Source organism: Panicum hallii, chromosome 4, assembly GCF_002211085.1.
Source record: "Panicum hallii strain FIL2 chromosome 4, PHallii_v3.1, whole genome shotgun sequence".
NCBI lineage: Eukaryota > Viridiplantae > Streptophyta > Magnoliopsida > Poales > Poaceae > Panicum > Panicum hallii.
This window is the reverse complement of record NC_038045.1, coordinates 52,825,483-52,839,729: the sequence shown is the minus strand read 5'-3', so window position 1 is coordinate 52,839,729 and position 14,247 is coordinate 52,825,483. Positions and strand designations below refer to the sequence as shown.

At 40.9% G+C, this 14,247-nt stretch overlaps 1 protein-coding gene across 3 annotated transcripts; it reads left to right on the top strand.

The window, feature by feature from the left end:
- Positions 1-650: 650 nt before the first annotated feature.
- LOC112888502 lies at positions 651-14,211 on the top strand. Of its 3 annotated transcripts, none has more exons than XM_025954725.1 (22): positions 652-893; positions 1,042-1,621; positions 2,110-2,351; positions 2,930-3,021; positions 3,142-3,199; positions 3,306-3,454; positions 4,935-5,104; positions 5,186-5,334; positions 5,444-5,731; positions 6,116-6,256; positions 6,489-6,740; positions 6,899-7,039; positions 7,113-7,430; positions 7,597-7,770; positions 8,342-8,486; positions 8,874-9,323; positions 9,397-9,485; positions 9,762-9,866; positions 9,952-11,055; positions 11,841-12,413; positions 12,502-12,697; positions 13,049-14,170. In XM_025954725.1, exons 2-22 carry the CDS (start codon positions 1,066-1,068, stop codon positions 13,843-13,845), a joined length of 6,189 nt encoding a protein of 2,062 aa, XP_025810510.1. In that variant the 5' UTR covers positions 652-893; positions 1,042-1,065; the 3' UTR covers positions 13,846-14,170. The 3 variants fall into 3 exon arrangements, with proteins under 3 accessions (XP_025810508.1, XP_025810510.1, XP_025810509.1); XM_025954724.1 differs by having other exon boundaries at positions 699-778; positions 824-893; positions 8,342-9,323; positions 13,049-14,211; XM_025954723.1 differs by having other exon boundaries at positions 651-893; positions 8,342-9,323; positions 13,049-14,211.
- The last annotated feature ends 36 nt before the right edge of the window (positions 14,212-14,247 follow it).

Sequence of the window (14,247 nt, the reverse complement as noted above, 5' to 3'; positions counted from 1 at the left end):
CCTGTCAGATTTTCAGATCGACCCCCCTGTAATTTTCCTGCCAAGCATATGCATGGCGCTATAGGAGTGGCGGGAGGGGAAGGTTGCCGTCGAACGGATTGGGCCGGGATGGCGTGGCGCGTGCGACAGATCGAGAGTAGGAAGGAGGATACAGCATTAGAACACGAGGGAGAGACGTGGAGATGTTTCTGGATGGCTTTTTTGTTTGCTGATCCGATAAATATATACCCCCGATCGTCATATGTTAAGGCTACGCTACAGTTGATTGTCGTTGGAAAGAAACTACAGTTGGAGCGAGGAAGAAGAGACGGAGTGGCGGCAAGCAGAGGAGACAGCCAAGAATAAGAATAAAAAGAGACGAGAGACAGGAGAGAGGCAGGGGCAAATTGGTCCATTAACTTGAAAATCGAGAAGAAAAAAAAGGAAAATTATAAAAAGGAGAAGAACTCCTCCAAATAAAAAAAATTCACATATTTTGAAAAGTTTACGAATTGAGGGTTAAAAAATACGAGAAATTTCTTTTTTTACGTAGAAGCCGCTCCACTCTTATGCTCTCCGTCCAAACACATGTAAATTTGGGATGGGCCGGGGAGTAGCTGGAGCCTGGGCAGAGGTGAGGGAGGACCCCCTTGTTCTTTTCGTTGCCCCCCCCCCTCCCCAACCCCACCTTCAATTCCGTCCTCCTCCCTTCACCGCAAAGCCCCTCCAGACGCCGCCACGCCGGAGGAGGAGGCGGCTCTCCTTGGGGCTAGGGTTTGGGCACTCCGGTGCCAGTGTTGCTCCAGCGCCGCGCAAGCCCCGCGTCAGCTCAGCTGCCGCTTCCGCCGGAGCGGATTCAGGACCGATTTCTTCTGCTGCTTCTTCCATTGCCGCCTCACCGCCTCGCCTGGTTGGTAAGTAACCAATGACTTCTCCTCTGGTTCCATTCTGTCTAAGGCCCTCGATCCATCCCTTGTCCTCTGCTTAGAATTGGACTCAATCGAATTCGCGCCTCGGAGGATTCCTTCCCTAAACAAACGCCTAATGAACGTATGTCCCCAGGTGCTGATGCGCTTCTACTGATCCATGGCCAATACCCGATCAGGAGGACGAGGAGGAGGAGCTGCTGCCTCAGGGGCACCCAGAGACGGACACACCGCTCCTCCTCCTCCTCCTCCTTCTGCTTCTGCAACTGCCACGAGGAAGCTTCCCAATGCCAGAGAGACCAGGAGCACCACAGCCGCCGCAACCAATGCGCAGACACCAAACCTCAGGAGGTCTACTCGGGAAACCAGAGGCAAGAACAAATATAAACATCTTCCCGCCACGACTTCCTCCCACAGATCTGCTACAAGGCTCACCAGGGATGCCACTGCCATTGCTACCCCCATATCCGCATCCTCGCCAAACAAGCCAAAAGACTCAACAAAAAAGTCCGCCAGAGCTAGGAATACCAGCGGCTCACCTTCTCCCCCGTCGAACCAAGATTCTAACGGAACCTCAACGTCCGCCCCAATCGCCAAAAGAAAAACTGAAGATGACGCTCAGACTGCCACCACGCCGTCTAAGAAGCAGAAAAGGCTCATGAACACAAAGAGATATATTGCACTCTTTGGTCCTGAAGAAAGCCCCAAATCGCCAGGTACGGGATGTCCGTGCCATTTCATTTGACTAATGGCCTCTAAAGCCTGAGCAGGCATCCTAGTTTTGTTATTTTCAGCTCATTACTTGATTTCTTTATTGCAAACATCGCATCTTTCAGAATGTTCAGGATTATGTAAAAGAAAAACAGTTGCATCGTTTAGGCTTCTTTGTTCTTGAGTGCAATGTATTGACGAATCCTTAGCTTGCTGCATGAAATCTTAGCTTGCTGCACCTTCTAAAACCAACTGATATCATGGTACACCACGCATAGCAGTAATGATTAACCACCCTTCCATTGCCATTCCAAGAGGGCTTATAGCTTCTTCGAGATCAATTTAGGATTAGCGTTTCAGGACAAAGGTTTCGATCACCTCTCTCTCTCTCTCTCTCCCCCTCTCTCTCTGGATGCTGATGGTGGCGTTCCTTTTCTATGCTTAGGTTTCATCCTAATGCTAACTTCACTTATCCATAAATTTCCCGATGTAGTGCTTGCTACTCCTCTCAGGGAGGACGAGGAAAATGCTTCCAAGGTGCAAGCGGAAGATGCTGCTGCTGTTTTGGTGGATGAAGAAAGTAATGCACAGGAGCAAGTCAACAGGGAACCTTCAAGTGTGGCTGATAACAAGGTTTTGGAAGGTCACTCTTCTGACTTGCATGAAATGCCTGAGGTGATATTGGAGGGAGATGAATTGAAGATTGGATCTCATCAGTCTGATCTTGTTTCAGAGGTTTGGCTGCCATTTCCTTCTCAATAATCTGAGATTCAAGCATGCCAGCCCTGTGTTTCTGCTGCTGATGGAACCAGTGCAGTAAGCAGTAGTTGGGTATCTACTGATGAAATTGATGTACCAAGTATTATGGAAAGTTTAGTAGTGTTGCCTTCTTTCATCCTTCATTGGTATTTACTCCAAGTAGCATGAAAGAATTGCATGCATGTTCCAGTTACCCAGTATTCACACTTGCAAATGTTATACTGCTTCCACTGCTACTTACTCTTAATGGATGCAGTATCTATCATGTACTCTTTTACCTGCTTGACTTCTTATGTCTGTTAATTTTTTGTGACATCCTGCTATCTTTGAGTGTTGTATTTTTTCGCGCCTGCAAATGTTATACTGCTTCCAGTGCTACTTACTCATAATCTCTTTTACCACTTGGCTTCTTATGTTCATTAGTCTTTTACGACTTCCTGGTACTTTGGAGTGTTGTATTTAATAATTTCATGGAAGTCTTGGTTATTTTCTCTTATTATCCACTGATGTGTATTGGAGACTTAAAGCGACATTGCATTTTGTTTTTTGTACAGTCATGTATGCCTATTGAGATGTGCTTACTAAATAAGGCAGCGGAATGCATCTCCATATTGGACATTGGAAAGCAAGCTGCTTGTGATTCAAAGTACTCCAACTAACCTTAGCAAATTATTTATACTATTTAGCTTTATATATTCTATCTAATACCACTATGCATGCAGTTGGCAATATTTAATTGATTAAGTTTTCACCTTTTGTATTGCAGCCAGAACTCTCTACCAGAATTGCAAAATAGGGATTGCTCTACTGCTCATCATGAAGAGGTAGTAATCAAATAAAGCTCCTTCAATTTCTTGTGCAGCATATGTGTTTTCATTGCTAGTTTTATTTGGTGGGATATAATCTTATGCCTGCAGTTAATGTTCTTAGGCCAGCAAGGCAATCAAAGATGGTGATTCCACTGGGATTCAAGGGGCATGCATTTCAAGGAATATTGAAGCTATCCAATGTGATGAAACAGATTACAATGACGACATGTGTGTTGGTTGCAGAAATAATGAAGCCTCAGATATTCTCAAGTAAGTTACTCTGTAATTTATTCAAGTTGTCTTTTTTTCTTCTATGTTATTTTCGTAATACTGAAATTATGGAAATATCAACCCAGAATCGGAAAAGGAATATGATCATGCTAAATGAATTAGCTTGTCATAAATACTTCTTTTCATTCTGCCAGTTGATGACCCAAGGACAGATGCAGTGTTATTTATTTCCTAAGCCTTTACTAGTGGTATTCTACATCTTCTAATTTTCTTGTGTTCCACTAGTATCTGCTTATTTCACTCCCATCATTGGTTGGCATTATTTATTATAAGTGACAGAATGAGCTCTAATTACTATGCCTATTTCCAGTGTATTTATCAGTTTACTCCAGATATCATGCCTTTTATCATATACAGTTGAAAATGCTGTCCTTACAAAGTCAGAAGTGTTCATAGTTTGATCTTTAGATTAAAAACTATGTATGTAATGCTATCACTCCCTCTGGTCACGAATAAATGTTATTTGGGATGGTTTTCAAAGTATCCTTGACAACAAATTCTTTTTGTAGTATACTTTTAGACATAGTGCAATTATGGTGTTATGGACGTATTGTTTGACACAGCTATATGCCTCTATTGTTTTGATACGATAACTTTAAAATCACAAAGATGCTGTTTTTCAAACTTAAAATGGTTTGATGGCATCCTGCGATGACACTTTTTTTCTTACTGGAGGGGAAGAAGTTGTAGGTTATTGCTGTGCTGAATCCTGGAAGAATATGAAGTAATGAAGCTATGTTTAGAGCTGTTGTAGGCTAAAGCTGGAGCTTGATTATTGAAATGTGATATTTGTGATACTAGTTCTGTATGTTCTGCATCTACCTGTACGAGACTAGGGCCTGTATAATGCCCTAGCGACTGAAGCTCTTTTACGCTTCGCTAGCAATTTTTGACATTTGGATCTCGATTTCATCTGTACATTTGTTATTTTTGTTATTAAAGATGTACTGAAATAAGGAATTATTTGAACCTGGATGAGATAGGAAAAACTTGGTGAACCTGTATTTTATGGAAACAAAAAAAAGAATTTATAACATAGAAAAAAATTAAATGTAGGCAAACCCTAGCAAATGCAAAAATAAGTAGTACAAACGAAATCCAGTAAAGCTTTCCTAAATTTTCATGCTACTTTCTACCACAATTGGCCTTATTTTTAGATGGATGGTAGGATTCGTCAGTGAATGTTTTTCCAAGGTGACAGAGCCTTTTTAGGTGACTAAAAGATGCAATTTCAGGTGATGGATAACTAGTGGTTTAGTATCTCTCTACTCGGCTGTGTTAGATCGTAGAACCTGACACCTTATAGTCCTTGTAGTTAATGCATCTTTCAAACATATGCTTTGTGGAGCAATTCATCTCTAATACCATACTGCAAATGTGAAAATTTTGTTCTCGAATTCATACTTGATGTGCAGGGATACTAATAAAAACTAAACTCCATTTTTTTATTTGGTAACAGGTCTTGTGATGGAAAAGGATGTAAACGACATTACCATCTTTCTTGTATGGATCCTCCCTTGGATGTGTCCCTAGGAATATGGCTTTGCATAGTGTGTACAAAAAAGAGGATCCAGTTCGGTATATATTCAGTCAGTGAGGGAATTGAGTCTCTGTGGGATGTCAAGGAGGGTAATTATCAAATTAAATGTATGACAGTATGTCTTCGATTGCTGTCATTCATTTATTAATTGTATTGCTTGTCCATTTTAGGAGCCGATAACAGCAAGCAATATTTTGCGAAGTACAAGAATCTAGCTCATGTACATAATCGATGGGTTTCAGAAAGTGATATAGTCGATAGCGCCTTGCAAGGTCGTGATCTTATCTCCAAATTTAGTAAGAGAATTCATAAAGAAAAGGTGATCACTCGCGCGATGTATCCTCTTGTTTATCTTTTTTTTTCAGAGACTATTTAGACTCTTCAAAAGTATGTCTGCTGATCCATTTCTTTTTGTATGTGATTCTTAGACAATAAGGTGGAAGCAGGAATGGGCTGAACCACACCGTCTGTTGAGGAGGAGATCACTTATGCCACCAAAAGAAGCTGAAGTTTTTTTTAATTCACTAGGTGACAAAATTGCATATTGTAATGTCGAATGGCTAGTGAAATGGAAAGGTTTGGGCTATGAACATGCTACATGGGAACTTGAGACCTCATCTTTTTTATGTACCCCTGAGGCTGAGGAGCTCAAAAGGAGCTATGGAAACCGCCTTGAAGCTGCAAGAAGAGCATCTGATCCAGCAAAAGTAGACAAGGTGTGCCACAGAAATCATTTATTCGTATTAACTGGCACACTGCCACTTCACTTGGCAAGGAAAATTATTGTAGTCTATGATTTTGAGCTTGGGCTATATGCGCATCGCTTTGCTAGTCCACCACAAGTAATGAGCTCTATTAGTTCCAAGCAAGTTTGTTTTTCTGCAGTTGTCTGGACATTGCTTTGCTAGGCCACCTCACACAAATAATGAGCTCTCTTAGTTCTTTGTTCCTTCTGCAGTTGTCTGGACATTAAACCATTTGAAATATGGGTTCAGACTTCATGTTAAATGTCTGTCATAGTCTTATATTCCAAACAGTCCCTAGATTGTTTAAAGATTTCACAGTTTTGAGTAACTGCAAACTATCCCTGGTCTATACAGGTTAAGGGAGGCATGTTTCAGAAACTCCAGAGACTGCCAGATGGTTGCCCCCCTGGTTTAGATGATGATCATTTGAGTTCGCTCAATCAGCTTCTTGAGTTGTGGCATAATTCTCGTGGTGCTGTTTTCATTGACGATCAGGTAGAACTATTTAAATATTATAGCCGCCATGCATGGCAAAAAAAAAATATTTGGAAGGTGTTTTATTGGTACCTTCCACTTGAGTTCTTGGATTCTCTCAGAATTTAGTTGTGCTTAGCTACCGGCGTGACTAATTCTGCTGGTGCCCTTGTATGATGGCTGTTTTTAATGCAGTATGGTGGATGCTTCCACTGATTTCATGATTTAACTAATTAACTTGTCTATTGTACAGGAGCGAGTAATTAAGACAATTCTTTTTGTGATGTCCATACTGCCTCACATCTGCCGACCAGTCCTCATTGTCTCTGCTTCTGCTTCTCTCTCCTTGTGGGAGACGAAGTTCAGTCGCTTGGCAGCATCCATCAATGTTGTTGTATACAATGGGGAGAAAGATGTACGCAAATCAATTCGAGATCTGGAGTTTTATGAGGGTGGTTCTGTGATGTTGCAAGTTCTCTTGTCCCACCCTGATGCCATCTTAGAGGTAATATTATTCTCCTAGTCTAAGCTCGTCTAGCTTACCAATTAAAAGAACACCAGTTCTATCTTTTGATACATTTTGCATCAATGTTATGCAATCATGGAGCTTCCTTGCAAGTAATTATACCATGTAGTTTTATTTTTTGCTCTATTGTTATACAGGACATTGAAGCCATTGGGCGAATTTGTTGGGAGGCAGTTATGGTCGATGATTGTCAAAACTCAAGAGTTTCAAAATGCCTTGAACAACTTAAGGAACTTCCTACCAATTTTAGGATGGTTTTATTGAGTTCCTCACTGAAGGTGCTGCCAACAACCTTATATAGAACTTATTTTGTACCACAAGTGGGTCATATTGTCTTGTTTTGTCTTGCAGGAAAATATTCCTGAGTACATCAATCTGCTATCTTTCCTCAACCCTGAAGAAAATGGTACATTTAGTGTTTCAAATGGTGTTTCTTTTGATACAGCTGGCACCCTAGCAGTGCTGAAAGCAAAACTTGCCCGTTATGTTGCATTTGAGCGGAAGGCAGATTCTTCAAAGCTTTTGGAGTATTGGGTTCCCGCTTACCTTTCACCGGTGCAATTAGAGATGTACTGTTACACGTTACTATCAAACTCCCCAGCACTTCGATCACATTCAAAAACTGATAGTGTTGGTGCTCTTCGCAACATTCTTGTATCCCTCCGGAAGGTTTGCTTTTAAAACTTGTTACAACATTCTTGGTAGTGCTGCACACATGATACAACTTGTTTTAAATTAGTGATTTCGCTGGACGAGGTGGAATCTGCATGTACAATTACTTATTATATATAGCTGCAGACAATCCTACTGATCTTCAGCTAATCTTATGCAACAGTGTTGTGACCACCCTTATCTCGTTGATCAAATGTTGCAAAGCTCTCTTACCAAGGGTCACACTGTAACTGATATCCTTGATATTGGAGTGCGTTCATGTGGCAAGTTGCTGCTTCTTGACAAGATGCTCCAGAAGATTAGGACTGAAGGTCTAAGAGTTCTTATTCTTTCCCAGGTGAGACATCCACGGTATTATGCTTCCATTATTTTTTTACTTGCACTATTTAATTTTGGTACAGTTTATGCATGTTGATTCCAGTAAAGAGCAATTCATTTCTACTTAAGCCTGAAATTTTGGCAGCCTTTAGCAATTTTAAACTTTTTACCTACCTTATGCACCGTACAGTTTCTTTCATTTTCCAGGTTAGTTAATCTTCTGAGAAAGTTCATAACTTATTCACATTTTAACACTTAAGTTTATTGTCTCGAGTAGGTGGGTGATACCAATTAGTTATCTGACTTGCGTCAGTTACAAAATTATAAGAATCACAAATGCAGCATGGAGGTTATTGACAATGTTATGTTGAGTTCTTTGCAGTTCAGGAGAACTGAATAATTTCTAACACGCATCTGGTCTTCTTAAAGTACATACATCTATAGTGATTATTGTGGTCATTTGTTTTGATATGCTCTGTATTGTTATCGTGACGATCAATTAAGTATGCTTATGATGCCTTTGTAATCTCCAGTTATTGTATTAGCAAAGCTTTTGATTCAATTTTATTCTACTTTATTTCATATGGCAGTCTGGTGGTGGGTCTGGCAACCCTATTGGTGACATTTTGGATGACTTTGTTCGTCAGAGATTTGGTTTTGAGTCATATGAACGTGTTGAACGTGGTTTGCTACTTCAAAAGAAACAGACAGCAATGAATATGTTCAATGACAAAAGTAAGGGGCGATTTATTTTTTTGATTGATAGTCGTGCATGTGGTCCAAGCATTAAGCTATCATCTGTTGATGCCATAATCATATATGGTAGCGATTGGAATCCCGTGAATGACTTGAGAGCTCTTCAGAGGGTCAGCATGGAGTCACAGTCTGAACATGTGCCTATTTTTCGTTTATATTCATCTTGTACAATTGAGGAAAAGGTTCTTATTCTTGCAAAGCATGGTCATATTCTGGATAGCAATATCCTGAATATAACCCCTAGCCTCAGCCATTGTCTGCTCAGTTGGGGTGCATCATTTCTCTTTAATAGACTTGAGGAGTTTCAGAACCCTAGCCACTCATTTAAAGGCTCTGATGCTGATGAGCTTTTCGTGGATAATGTAGCTTCAGAGTTTTCAACAAAATTACCCAACAAGGTTGAACTCAGCAATGAAATGGACAATGCAGCCATATCACAAGCTTATCTACGCGGATCTTTCTATTTCAGAGGCACTGTCGTAGTAGGTGAGAGGGAGGGAATCGCATCAGTTGAGGGTGATCTGCCAAAGTTCTGGGCCTACTGGTCAAGTTTACTTAATGGAAGGTCTCCTCGCTGGCAACATATATCTGAGCCAGCACAAAGAAGCCGCAGAAAGATACAAAATGTAGAAGAGCAATTGCCAGGTGGGACTGAAGAAACTGATGAGGCTAGAATAAAACGTAGAAGAATTGGTGAAGTCATGGATTCATCTCCAAAAGTCCCACCTGGCAAAGACAACGACACTATATTGTCTGGAAACAATACCCCATCAAGTTCTCATCAAATATCAGTTGAAGATACATGGCAGGAACTAGGTATTACAACTGTAACAGAATTACTGTCTTTAGATGTGGATACTGCATTTTGCTAATACAGTTCATTATGTAGAGAGAAACAATCTTCATGGCGCACAAAAAGGTCTACACGTGCAACTCAAGCCAGAACTGTCAAAGTTATACAAGTTGCTGCAACTGCCGGTACTGCTAAACACATTAACTTCATTACTCCCTCTATGACTTTATACAAGTTGCTGCAACCCTCTATAACTGCATAACATCCTGAAAAGGTAGTTGTGTTCTATTGCATAACATATGAAAGTTCAAACCATTGTTTTTAGCAAAAATGCAGCCAGGTCAAAGATTTTTTCCAAAAAAATATGAAATTGTGAAAATCTTAAAATAACTTCATTTTGTGTACTCATTTTTCAGTCCAAGTTGATTGCTTTCATGGATGGGTCATAACAAATTTTGCAGGAGAATGTGAAATCCTTATGTGAGGAATTTCTGGAGTATATTTTGAAGAATCACCAAATCAGCCAGGAGCCTAAGGGCATTCTGCATGCATTCAATATAGCTCTGGTTAGAGGAAAAAAAAACCTTTACTTGTTTGACTTTATACACGCTTGCTGCTAAATGCTGTTATTTTTGTAATGCTCTGCTACAGTGTTGGCGTGCTGCTTCTCTCTTAAAGCATAAGATCAATCGTACAGAATCCCTCACCCTTGCTGTAAAAAACTTGAACTATGAGTGCACTGAAGAACTAGCTGAGTTTGTCTATGGAAAGCTAAGGATACTAAAGAAGAAGTTTGCACGCAGAGCAGGCGAAATGAGCAAACAGAATCATACGGCTTCAGTAAGCAACATATCAACTTGTGAACAAGAGAATTCAGTTAAATTGAGAAATGATGAGTTAATCCCTAGTCAGCTAACTTCAATTGATGGTAACTTTGAGACTGATTCACATCGAGAGGCTGCAGGTGATTTTTGGACTGAGCACATAGCTTCAGGAGAGAAAGAGCTGCTATCTGACCCAGGACCCCATAGAGAGGAATGTATATCGAGGGATGAACTTCTTAGTAGAATAATGGAAAAAAGAATTAAATTAGTTGATAAAGTGTTCTCCTTAAGAAGAAAGAGTATCGAGGATAAGCATTCAAATGAGGCCTCGTTTTTAGACAGGCACAGGCAAAAGGAAGTCGTTAAACTCAGAGAAGCATGCAGTTTAGTTGTGGAACATCTTCGTAGAAGTCAAAATCATATTGCTCAAGAGGACAGGGATGTGAACATAAAGCTAGTAATTGGATGGTTTACTATGCTTCTATGTGCATTTTTGAATCACATGAAATGCCAACGCAACAGGCTTGATATGCAGCAATCAGCTACCTGGACAAAGGAGTCTCAGTTGAAGGAGGAAATCCTTCAGGCAGCAAAGTCTGGCCAATTAGACCATACTTTTGATCAATACATTCCTTTACCAGATTCAGAATTTGTTATGGAGGAATTTAGTCACTTTAGGGAAGTTGTTGGTAACTGCCATGTTCATGCAGCTGCTCCAACAACACCGTCTTTGGATGAAAATTCAACAATGGAAATTACATTGGTTCGAAGTGTAAATGCATCTGAAGTTGTTGAAGAAGAAACGCAGAATAGACCTGAAGTTCTTATTCAAGGTCCAGCATCATTTGTCAGTCTGTCAGTGAATGGAATCTGCAATGTTTCTGATGGCATTGCCTCACAAGGAGATGCATCTCTGGCTGTTCATTCATTGGTTAGTAATTATTTAGCTGGAAATACAGTTAACACATGTATTGCATGTTTTTCACATGCAAAATGCTGATAGTGCTTATTTTTTAGTAGTTTCCCAGTGACAAATGAGTATTTTTTTGGCATACAAATTCATCACATTCAGCCTGTGAATTATAACCTATTTTCTGAACAATATCACACGTATATAAGATCATGAGAAAGAAATGTGAGATCTATCTAAGTTTTCATCAGCTCTGCTGTTTTATCCTTTGGTAGTTTTCTCAGTTAAGTTTATCTCTGTTGTGATATAGTACAAGGTGTAAGAAATATTTGTACACCTTCTAGTAACCTAATCTAGGGTTTGTGTTTTTTTTTTCCCTTACTCTTTCCATGTTAGCAATGCAAATCTTGACATATTTACCACGTAATCCTGTTAGTCTGTTTCCCCAAGGCATGAACAGCTAGAACTTTATGTATCATGTTGCGTTTCGCATAGGACAGTCCTGAGTATTCTAACTCATTTACTTGAATGTACTTTATTAGCGGATATCACTATCCTTCTTTTTCTGTACAATTTGCTTAAATATACTTGACAAGTGGATGTCCTGCTTTTTCTTTGCATGAGGGTTAGTGCTTAGCAAATTGTGTTCCATTTTGAACTAATCGTATTTCACTACTTCCTCGTGCTTGTTTTCTTGTGATGTTTTGTGCTTACACATAACATTATCGTCTAGGATCCTTACTTTCATTGTTATCGCATAAGCTTATGATGCAGAATAACTCATTATGTACCCACCATTATATCAGGAACCTTCAGGTGGTGACCATAGAAGTACTGAACATGCTGAGGAGAGTGCTGTTTGCGTGCCACTACAAGGTGGTACAAGTGAACGTTTAGGTGATGCTGAAGTGGAAGTTGACACAGAAAATAGGAGCACCGATTTTGCCGATTCACCTCACTTGGACACACCAGCTTTGACTGCTCCTTCCAGACAGGCCACATTGCCAGTTTCTGAAGAAGTCGAGATACAGAACAATCTTGTGACTCAGTGTGCACAACAGAGTTTAGTGTCATCACAACTTTCGCAAGGAGAATCAGAACAAGCAGACTTGTCTGGTGTAGCATCATCTCAGCCGTTGCAATCTGAGAGGCAACAATCAATCCCTTTCTCCAATAACTTGCTTGAAAGAGCACAACCTGATGATAGTCAACCAAGTCATCAGACAGAGGTGGCATCTGGTTCTGTGCAGTCTGCAGAACTCTTTCCAGTGGCATCAATGATGTTTAATCACCCACCTATTGATGCTGAACCACTGAAAAATGAGTTGCACAGATTAAGATTATACATGGACACAGTCAATAAAACTCATGAACTGAAGGTTCTTATTTTCGTCCCTTTTTTGTCTACCCTTATTTGTTTATGGTAGTTCCCATATCACCATGTCTTATCAGTTCCACTTTGGACAGAAAACACAACTTCGGATGGAGTGCAGCCAAGAAATAGAGAAGGTAAAGCAAAAATATGATTTGTTAATTGAAGAACATGACTCCACCCATCTTCAGCAAAAGAAGACACTTGATAATTTTTATGAGAAAGTTCTGCGCAACCAATCACTGGCTGAGGATTTTCGGGCCAAATTCATATCACCATCTGCAGCACAAGGTATGGAGCGTACTCATTCATACTTTGTGCCTTCAAAGTTAATTTTCTCGACACGATTAGTATTTGGTATGAAACACTGATAAATTTCCATTTCATTAAATTTCTTCTTTCTTTAAGATTTACATTGGAAGGTGCAGTAGATCTTTTTTTTTTGAAAACCTTGCAGCAGTAGATCTTCTAAACGAGATAAAATGCACAAGAACCAAGTTGTATGCAATGCTTGACACCTTGCTAATCATTCTGAATGTGGACGTACTGAACGAATAAATAAAAAAGGCGGGCTCCAAAACTTGTTAATACAGCTGTTTCTCATAATTGTATTTAACATCCATTTATTTCTTTGAGCTGCAGCAAGAGCCCATGCCCCTACAGTTCGTCAGACACCTCAGGCTTCTCAGCAAGTACCGATGAGGCCTTCAGGGATGGGATCCTCAGCGTCATCATTTGCCTTGCCATCAGCCTGTCGACCACCAGTACCAAGGCTTAGAGTCCAAGCACCACTGGTGGAACAACCATCATCGTCACTGTCGCAGTTGTCTCGTTCGTCATCGCCGTCCTCACAAGTGGTCCAACCTCCCCCCTTGATACCAGGCAATATTTACAGAACATCGTCAGCACCTCTTAGTCACATGCCTACACCACGTGGGAGCTATGGAGCTCAGAGTGAATTGGCTCCTCGTGCACCTGCTCCTCATCTCCAGTTCAAGTCACCACTGGCAAATTCAATGCCACCTGGAAATCAGCAGCAGCTTCTGCCAACTAGGGTGGAGGCGACGTCCCCGAGGACACAACCAGTGCTGGGAGCAAATTCATCCCCATCAGATTCACACCATGGCCCCGTGGCAACCTCAGGCATGTCAAGTTTACACTCAGCCCTCCCAGCAACATCATTGCCCTCAAGCTCGCATCCTAGTCACCTGGCACAACGTGTGCCACCAGCTCCAAACCCAGCTTTACAAATAGCAGCACCTCCAGGCTCGAATACAGCAGCACCTTCCATCACCGCAGGAGAGCAGCCGTCATTATCGCTGGATGCATGGCTTACAGCCAGTCTTGGGTTGAGCGGCGATGAGCCTAGGGCGACGGCCCCTGCTACAAATGGTTCTGGTATAGATGTGGTATGCTTGTCTGATGATGAATCAGAGTAGTGAAATGCACAAGACTGACAGTTAGAGTTGACTGCTTGAAGCAAATAGGGGTAGCGCGATTCATTCTAGCTTCACTGTAAATTGGTACCGTCACCAATGTCAACCAACTGTTGCTGTAAATCGCTGCCAACTGAGAGTAGAAACACGTCTCTAAGATTAACCTGTGGTGTGGCGTGCGTGGTGGGCTTCTTTTCTGTTCTGGTCCACTTTTGTAGCCTAGCGCTCTCTGAGCATGCTGTACATGGTGGCACACGCACGTATCCATCCATACATAACCTGCTGAGGTGTTGGTTGTATTGTATGCTTATTAGGTGTTTGCATTTCATGTACAGTTGGAGTAGCATATGCAAAGAGATTCAGCACAAATCCAATCGCCAGCACAAATTCATGTAAATCAAACTT